The 9,911-nt window shown below is 38.0% G+C and overlaps 1 protein-coding gene across 2 annotated transcripts; it reads left to right on the top strand.

Moving 5' to 3' along the window:
• Positions 1-795: 795 nt before the first annotated feature.
• LOC103612779 (retinol dehydrogenase 8) lies at positions 796-8,549 on the top strand. 2 transcript variants are annotated; one of them, XM_017729901.1, is made up of 6 exons: positions 796-990; positions 2,146-2,307; positions 3,547-3,726; positions 4,784-4,877; positions 6,585-6,786; positions 7,686-8,549. In XM_017729901.1, the coding sequence occupies exons 1-6, from the start codon at positions 894-896 to the stop codon at positions 7,917-7,919; spliced, it is 969 nt and encodes a 322-aa protein (XP_017585390.1). In that variant the 5' UTR covers positions 796-893; the 3' UTR covers positions 7,920-8,549. The 2 variants fall into 2 exon arrangements, with proteins under 2 accessions (XP_017585390.1, XP_008628713.1); XM_008630491.2 differs by having other exon boundaries at positions 807-990; positions 6,603-6,786.
• The last annotated feature ends 1,362 nt before the right edge of the window (positions 8,550-9,911 follow it).

Here is a 9,911-nt window from a genome sequence, read left to right as displayed (position 1 = left end):
ATATGCTTACCTAGTAACTGTATGTTAAACACGAATTGCACTTAAGTGCCAGCCCAAATGCCCCTCTGTTTAATCCACAGTTTATATGCAAAATATTTTTTCCAAAACTTAGACATCAGTCTAGTTCTTATTTTTTTAAATTTCTGACTTGTCAATTGCAGAACCAAAGTGTTGAAAGATATTTCAGTCTTAGCAAGAATGTAGTGAAGCTGATCTGTTCAACATTTCCTGTCAGTTCTTTGGTGCAGCATGCTTGCTCACTTTCTCTGTTCTTGGTTGGGAACACTGCCAAAAGGAAATGTGAGGAATCTGTCCAACAACTTGTCTCTTTCAGAATCCACATCCCATTTTTCAATTTGGTTTTTTTTTTTCTGTAATGCCTGTTAGGACTCTTACAATAGTAAGGCATCAGGGAAGAAATCCATTCCTCAATCTGTTGCAAACCAGGAGGGTGCTGTAGGTGTAGGAATTCTGAACAGCTTTAGCAGAGGAATCCCACTCTGGGTGCAGGTTACTTTCCACAGATGTGAGTGGAAGGCTTAGCACTACAGACAAATTGTAATTGTGGCAAGACTTTTCCTGCCAGTACTGTGCAAGCTGGTTTTTCTATTAAAAAAATCCATGTAGTTTACAAATGCCTCAATTTATAGTTTAATCAGATTTTGTATTAAATATAGTCAGTTTTGATAATGCAGATTATAAGCACATGTAGGAGCATCTGCTTCGATTTTGTTTAGTTGGAGATTATCCCTTAATCATGTAAGGTCCAGGTGTGCATTTTCAGATTTGTTGACTCAGGGAAGCTGGAGATAGCATTAAAGGCCAGTCACATTATGCTGTAGTTACATTTACGTTGTTGCTCCTCTGAAGAATTGAACCCCTCAGTGAAAAGAATGGCAAGAAGAAATGTCCTCATTACAGGTTGCTCCTCAGGAATTGGACTGGCATTAGCAGTAAAAATGGCAAAAGATGAACAGAAAAGATTTAAAGGTAACAATCTATCTGTTATTTATCTTTATCAAAACGTACTATTCAAGATGGTGCTGGTGTTTTCTCTGTGATTTAATAGGTGGTTGTATTCAGTTTGGTGACTTGTTTCTGGTTCATTTTCCTCTTTGACTGTCAAGAGAATACAGTGAAAATATACTGTTTTCTGTAAGCAGTTGATATTTCTCTACCTGTATTGAAATGGAACAACTACTGGAACTGAATAGTTTACACACAGACACAACGAAAAAAGACAGTAGTATAAAATGAATAGCTGAAAATATCTGCAGGATTATGCTGCTTTGGGTATACATTCACAGCTGTGGTTAGCTTTGTTTCTGGCTGCTAAAATCTGCACATATACACGCCCATGCCCATTTGATGACCAAAACAATGAGTTTAAGTAAACAGTTTCTAAATTTCCAATTTTTTTCCTTAAAGCACACTTCATTATTGCAAGCCTGTGTAGGCATAAGAGGGTGAATGAAGGGGCTGGGATTTGTCTTATTGCTGCAAAGCATGATATTTGCTGTAATTGAGAATGCAAGGTGAAGGCAGCAATCTGTGGCAATTCAGTCTCTCATACTTAAAGTATTTTACTGCTAACTGACTGGATGCAGATCTAGAGGTGACTTTGTGAGTAATTAGGCTACAATAATAACTAAGAAAACTAATTTCTGTTTTGAGAAGTAGCTTACAAAAATAGACAGTCTTTCAACCTCAGGAAGTATGTCTTCCATTTTTAAATAAAATTATGGTTGTTCTGCTAAATTTGTTGATGGTGATTTAAAAAAAAAAAAAAAGGGATATCTGGAATCCAAAATTAGGTTTTGGGTACTTAAAAACAATTTACTGGCATAATTTGATATCTGTTTTAAAATATATTGGTGATAGTATTCTCTTTTTACACTGCATGTTCTTCATTATGCATGGCTGTTTAATTCTTCTTTTGAATTTCTTGAAGTTTTCAGAACCAGACTGGGAAATCAGTGACAATATATGTTGAAAATAGAATTTTTTAACTTTCAGTTTTTGTCTGGTTTCTATCACTGATATTTAAGACCTGGTTGTGAAACCATTGTTCTTTAATACTTCTTAGTAAGACTGCCACAGTAAAGATTTTTATTTCTGGTAAGTGTTGCTTCTGGTGTGTTGCAGTGTACGCCACAATGCGGAATCTGGCCAAGAAAGAGCCACTGGAGGAAGCTGCAGGCCACAGGCTGGGCAAAACCCTCGAAATTAAACAACTGGATGTCTGTGATGAACAGTCTATTAGAACTTGTGTGAATAGTATCCCTGACAGAAGGATTGATGTCCTAGGCAAGTACAGGATGTGTGTGCTATGAACAGATACCAGATTTCTATAAACCATCTCAAATACCCTGGAGAAGTTTCATTCGTGTATTTTTTAAACTATCAAAGTAACAATAATTACATAGTCTATTCGGTTCAAGGTTCTTAAGACTTCATGCAGACATGAGTGGATTAAATCTCACCCTGCTTCTATGAAGTAGGGAAGCTTGTTTTCCCTGTTTACAAAGGAGAAACTTGATCACAGGTAGGTGTCTTGGATAAAATGATATATTTTTTTAGTAAATGTGAGAAATTTTGCCTAAACTGGCACCTTCATGAGCAAGACTTTCTATTGATGGAGCATAGCCCTTTTTACAATGAAGGTAACAGCTGTCTGCACTAAGAAAGCAACAGCATTTGGGAATTAGCAAGTAAAAGAATAAATGCAAAGAAAATAAGGATATTTCCATTTTGTATTGAGAATTGAAATTGTACTTTACAAATTATTCAGCAAAAAGTGTTTTCATACTGTTTTGCTAAAAATAAATGTTAGTATCTTAGTAAGATAGAAATGCTTACACCATCAGCTATTAAATCTTACCAAATAGAAAATTATGGACCTGCCTTTTTTCTGATTAATTATTAAAGCAGTGCTTAACAACTGTTTCTACAAAATTTATTATACTCTAGTTTGACCTATTACTTCTAGAGAAGAATGCCAGTCCTATCATCATTCCCCACTTATAAATATCCAGGAGGCAAATAAAAATCAATGGAAGTGTGTGTTTTAGTTTGTTTATTTTGTTGGGGGATTACTTCCTATTGAAGATATGAATGTTAATAAACCAAAAACCAGACCAAAATATGGCTTGTTCTATCACTTTTTGAATATTTCTGTTCATTATGGGTATTGACTGTATCTTCCAATTCTTAATACTGAATTATAAACAAATACAGGTATTTCTTGACTCATTTTAATGTAATCCCTTTATATTTTTTTAAAAAAGGTCTAATCAGAAATAAATTAGTTAAAATGCAAAGTACTAGATAATTTGATTAAAAGCATAATTTAAAATAAAGACATATGGAAATGTCAAGTGTATTTGGAAAGCTTTAGTGACTAACATATTTTAATCCTTTCTTTAAGGATTATTTAGGATCATTTAACCCTTAGTCCTCACATTACTTTCAAATGCTTTCCGGTAAAGATTACTAGTTTATGTTTATGTAGGTTTTTTGCTTGTTGTTGTCTCCCATTTTGTGCAGTGAGCAATGCTGGAATGGGGCTCATTGGACCTATTGAATGTCAGACCATAGAGGAAATGAAAACTGTGATGGATACCAACTTCTTCGGCCTGGTTCGACTCCTGAAGGAGATTTTGCCTGACATGAAGAGGAGAAAGAGTGGGCATATAGTTATAATAAGCAGTGTTATGGGAATACAAGGTAAAGTTGGTTTTTCTGTTTGCTTGAACTAATAGTTCAGTATTCAAAATGTAAAGCTTTCCTCTTTTAATTAAAGAAAAAGAAAGTAGGAGCTAGCATATCTGACTCTTGCGCTTTGTAATGCTGAAGTTCCAACTATAAAAAGCACCTGATGGGTTTTATGCATTCACGTAGTTTGTTACTATACAGCTACTCTCACAGCATTTTAACAACAAAACCTGCATTTTTTTAGAGTTTTAACTTAAACTCTATAATTTGAAAAAAATTTATTATTGTATTTTTATTATCTGGAAAACAGGGCTTAGCATTACTTTTCTCTTTCCTCTTGGAAAAAATTATGGGAACAGACAAACATGCTTACTACACTCTGCACAATAATAATAGAATAAAATCCAATCCCAGACAACTGTACCACCTTTTTGTAAAGTTTCTCATCTCATAACACTCGAGAGTCAAATTTTAGTGACAGATAATGATATTCCTACTCTCATGTCCCATCCTGTCTGGCTGTATTGTTTTTCAATTATTACAGCTGTGACATTGATCTTACCTGGATTATTCTGGTGAGCAAGGGTCCTCCATCAATCTCCAAGAATTGCTATTTTAATACAACACTTAGCCTCCACCTAAATGGATTGATGTAGTGCTTTTTATAAATCACTCAGATGCAAGCTGGATCTCTTGCACAGTTGTATCTCCTGCATTATATTCAGCCTTTGTGTTCATCTACAGCCAATTAAAGTCTTGCTGATAAATAATGCAGATGGTATTATATGTACAGACACTTTCATATCTTAGACTACAAAATACTATCATCCAAGGAGACCACAGCATCAGCTAGGGGGAGGAAAAGCATTAGTCAAGCATCTTTTATAGACTAAGCAGTTTTGAGAACATAGGCAAAAATTAGTTTTTGGATTCAGTATACACAAGGATTTTTCTAATGTTTACCCAGCAAGACTGTAGAAATTTTGGGAAAACACATGAGTTTTAAAAATTAAACTATTAATATGTTGGATACAATCACATTCTCAGGATGTTTTATTTGTACCATCAGGCATCTTATTTAATGATGTTTATGCTGCATCTAAGTTTGCTGTGGAAGGATTCTGCGAAAGTTTAGCTATACAAGCACTCAAGTTCAAACTGCAGTAAGTATTGATCCACTGGTGTAAATGGCATTGATCCACCGGTGCAAATGGTATTGATCCACTGGTGTCAGTTGTATTTTAGATAGTTTAAAATATATTCAGAGGCAGGAAAAAATTTTTAAAGCTTGCTGCTAAACAGACTGAGAAGCCCTTGAAAACTGTACATCACAAAAGGCATAGAAATCCTCACACTCTTCACATTATATGAGCAAATAAAAAGATCTAGATGTTAAAATAAACATTCTCTTGAACAGTTAAAGGCTATTTAGCTTTGGATAAAATACAGTTCATGTAACACTTCTGAAAACAGATTCTTACATATAATATCACAGGAATAAAATTACAAGATTGACCTGTGATCTTTTCCTTAGAAAGGATAGTGGTCTTCTTAGGCAATTCACAGATAAAAAAGTTCCAGGGCCCATCACAGAGACTGAGCAAGTGCAAATCCATCAGAGTGTTACACAAGGTGAGATACCTGGAATGAAGGGAGGTGGGAGGAAAGTGAGAAGTGTGGTGTACTATTCCTAACATTTTAGACAGTACTTAAGTGACTGGTCCTGTTCATCATCTGTGGGACTTCAGGTTTGATTTGTCACATGTGTGTTCACACTCATGTAATTCTGCTACTGTTCTTTGTGCAACGTCCAACAACTGGTAAATGTCCATTGCATCTCTGTGTGCCTAAGCATTTAGGCCTTGTGGAAAAAAGGACAGCTGCTGTTGTGGAATTTCAGAGACAAAACTGTGATTCTGCATATTGCTCTGCAAAGTTTGGAGGGATTTAAAATAAATATAATGATACACAGGATATACCACAATTCATAATGAGATTTCAAGAGTATAAGACACAGCAAAAAGGAGGTTAAAATGAGGAAGCATAATAGGAAAAATTCAAGGTCTAATGGGAAGGGTGATGCAAGAGAAAAGGCTTTAATTCCAGCAGTAACTGGAATTCTGCTGTGAAGATCAATAGCTTGATTTAATTCTAAAGAAGAGCCTTTAGAACACTCCTTGAAGAACTCAAGTCTAATAAGAGGCCCAGTCCCAAAAAGTGTTTTGATAAACACCGTGGCTGGGAATTATTACTGCCTGAGAAAAGAACCAGGAAAAACCTGACTGTCTTTCAGTGATGTGCTATAATATGCTACTGAACAAAATCAATTTTTTCAGATTTGGCAGCAGCCAGAATCTGTCCACCCACAGTAAAAGTCTCTATATTGTATTTTATTAATATACAGTGGTGGGATCTTAAATTATGTAACACTAACATCTTGACAAAGAAAATCCATGTTTGGGCAGTTCCCCCATCTCTTTCAGCTACTTCTAGTATTATCATGAGGAACAAAGAAACCTATGCAGGATTTTGTCCAGAAAGTAATGAATTTTGTTACCATCCATTACTTAATTTTCTTAGTATCTGGAAAGTTCTTGTGAATAAATCACCCTTAGATTCCAGAGCCACGAGACAGCAGGTAACAACTGCACTCATGTTGTGAATTAAATTACAGCACTTCTCTGAAAATTAAACTATGCAAATTTCTACTACTATATGTGGATGGGTAGGAGGAGCAGGAGAGCAATAAAGGCAATGGATTACCTTTACAGAAGGTACTGTTATATACTGTTTGCTAGTGCAACTCTTCAGTATTGCATTTGGAGAAGGATTAGGTGTATTTTCCATGGAGGATAGTCAACAACCAGTAGACCTTTTTTTCTGAACAGGTTAAGTTTGATTGAACCAGGCCCAGTGGTTACAGAGTTTGAAAGAAAAGTGTTTGAAGATGGAATGAAAATGGATCTTTCAGCTGCAGATGAAGAAACAGCTGAGATGTTTACTAATATTTACCTTAAAAATTACAAACAAATTTTCCAGAGCCTGGGACAAAGTGCTGAAGATGTTGCAGAGGTAACTCATAAAAAATTCTTCTTCCTTTTAAAATTTTTTTCTTTGTAATTTATGAATGCAGTGGTTGGTTGGTGGTTTTTCTGGTAGAAGTATTAGATTTAATTAAATGTACTAAACACAAATTAAATTAAAAAGTGTTTTTAAAAATTCAAGAGAATCTTTAAGCAAAAGCCTACAAAATATTAAAAGAATGTTCATTTTGAAGTATTGAATACAACTACGAATTGTAATTTAAATACCACTGAGATATTAGATCCCCTTTACATCCTCTGGTGTAGTCTGAATATTCTGCATTGTTACCATACACCCACAGAGGGTTCCCACCACTGGTAAAAGCTCTGTCCTCTCCATCTCACTCATAATCTCTCCACTAAGGGAAGTTCACTCAGCCACCTCAGACCACCAAGGCACAATAAAAGCAACATGGATGTTTCTGGTGCTTGGGGCTTCCTGCAGGAAGAGAAGTTTAGGCAAGCTGTGGGAGGGGACGAGGCATTTGCTGGTAAGGAATAACTTCAGTGTCAACTGAAGATTCCCAGATCTTGCTGCAAAATGCACTGTCCTGATCCTTTCCCAGTGAACTGAAGAAGAGAGGATCTACCTACTGTGGACATATAAGCCACAATGATTTGGAAGACTACTCAGGATACTTAGGTGTCAAATGCTATCACCATGGTATAGAGAAACAGAAATAGACCTAAGAATAAATAATAAATACTTCTTATGGCCTTTAAATATTTTAAGAAGAATTTCTAATGAAGTTCTATTAAAACTGTATACAGGGGTTTATGTAATTCTAGCACTTTATTCTACTTTTCCACAGTTTAACTGAAAATTGGGTTTTTACTTTACTATTTTGGTAAAAGTTCTTTAAAAATTCTATTTCTCCTTTTCTACAGCATACAGTAAAGATAATTCTTGCAGAAAACCCACCTTTTCGCCATCAGACCAACACCTTGTATACTCCAATGACAACTCTGAAGTATGCAGATCCAAATGGGGATCTACCCATTGACATATTCTACAAAATGGTTTTTCAGCATGACAAAATCTTCAGTGCAAGTCTCAACTTCATCAAATTGCTACGGTGGAGAAGCAGGAAGAGCTTTGACCTGGGAAAACCTTCACAATAAGTATAAGGTTATATAATGCAAATTGGAATTACTTCTTATAGCTACTGATGACACAGTATGTTGTTATTCAAATGCCTTTGCTCTGTAAGTATGAAAAAGCACGCAAGATGTTTGAGCTTAGCTGAGATATTAATTTCAATATGTATCTCTTGAATGTTACAGTTTGCAGAACCTTGCAATTAAAATCCTCTAACTGTAGTTTTATTCTGTTTAGTGTTTGCTTTTTCCAGAGATGTTTTCTTAGGAACATGAACACTGACTGATATTTGTGTATTCAGTATTAACCTGACCCCCTTCATGTACCAGAATATAATATATAGTATGCAAACTATTTAGATTCTTAATATCGTAAAAATATGTTTTTACTTATTAGGATAGAATCAGTATAGTAATCCCTCAATCACACTGGCATTCTGATTTCCAGAAGTCTGATCTATTTATCAGCAACATAAGAGAAACTCTCATCAATCTTAAAATGTAACAAGTAGAATATTTATTTTTCATATATATTTATTACAATATTCTGAATGCTTCCTTTATATGCAATGGTTACTAGGATATTGCACATAGGGAACAATAAAGTGTTTTTTAAAGCATCTTAAAATAAAATATCTTCTTACTGTCTGGGTACTACTTTTTGAAAACAAACTATTGTCAATAACAAGTAATGTCAATCCATTAAATGCCTTCAGTTCCCAGAGTGTCTGACAGAGCCCTCTTGTTCCAAGCTATCCTAATAAGCATGTGTCAAATTCTATCACGTAGAACAGGTCTTTCCCCTTGCTTTTTCTCAGCCCAGTCCTACAAGTCAGCTGAGGCCGAGCAGGGTGCTTGGGCTGAAGTGCTGTTCCTGCCTGGCATTCCTGTTCCCTGACCTCCGGCCTCGCCGCGGTGCTGCCCGGGCTGAGGGGAAGGCCAAGTGTCCCTCGGGCCTCCAGGCTGCAGTTTCTCAGCACATTCCAGCAGCTGTCCTTGTCTCACCCACAGAGCCCAGCTGGAGCTCACTCGGGATGCAGGAACTGTTTTTCTCTCTCCTTCAATACTCTCTCAGTAAGCCAAAAATCTAATTCCGTGCCGGGACTTGCAGCGGCCCTGCCCTGCCCTGCCCTGCCCTGCCCTGCCCTTTTTTTTCTCCCTTAAGGAGCTCCAAGATCCCGCGGGTATCAAACACTGCAGCTAAGGCAGGGCTTGGTCTGCACTTGTGACCCGTTTGGTGGGGCCCAAGGTGCAGGGGTTGTGCAGGGGCCTCCCTGGGACAGCAGGCAGGGGACCGAGGGGACAACAGCATCTGCAGCAGCCCCTGTGCGCAGCTGGAGACCCCAAGTATGTTCCTAACGCAGACCTCCTGCAAAACACCGAGTGCCCGCAGCCCAGCATCAACGTATGGCTGGCAGAGGTGGGAACAGCAGCTAGGAGAAAGCAGGAATTAAATGACAGGAGAGTGCTGCTGGGGCTGAAGGGAGCCTGGCAAATCGCCCCTCTGCAGCCCGAGATGTCATCGCCACCTGGTGAGGGTCAGCACAGGGTACGGCTTGGACAGAGACATCCACAGAAGGGCTGGGCCTGTCAAGCCCCTCAGTGTCGCTCAGCTGCGGTTGTCTCGGGCTTGCAGCTTGGGCTGGGCTGCATTCCTGGGCAGTTTTCCTTTGCAGCACACAGCAAGGCACGACCAGGACCGTGGGTTTTAATGGGCCTTCCACAAACACCATTGTTGTGGGGCTAATTCTGTCTCATACAACCCTCACACTACTGGTTACGGAGTGAATGAAACCAGAAAATACAGTGTAAGAGATGGATGCCGAGGAAAACCAGCCACGGCTGCAAGTCGTGAATAAACTGCGGATGAAGCGCCAAGCTCATCCTACTTTGGGAACGAACTTGCCGGGGCTGTCAGATGCCCTGCTACAGTGGGAACCCAGGGGAAGGGCAGGCGGGGCTGGGCCCGGGCCCGAGCACAGCTCCTGGCAGAGGGGGGCGGCTGGAGGACCCCTC

Source organism: Corvus brachyrhynchos, unplaced genomic scaffold (assembly GCF_000691975.1).
Source record: "Corvus brachyrhynchos isolate BGI_N302 unplaced genomic scaffold, ASM69197v1 scaffold101, whole genome shotgun sequence".
NCBI classification, from domain to species: Eukaryota; Metazoa; Chordata; class Aves; order Passeriformes; family Corvidae; genus Corvus; species Corvus brachyrhynchos.
Note: the sequence above shows the minus strand (reverse complement) of the source record. Positions and strands in the feature narration are given on the sequence as shown.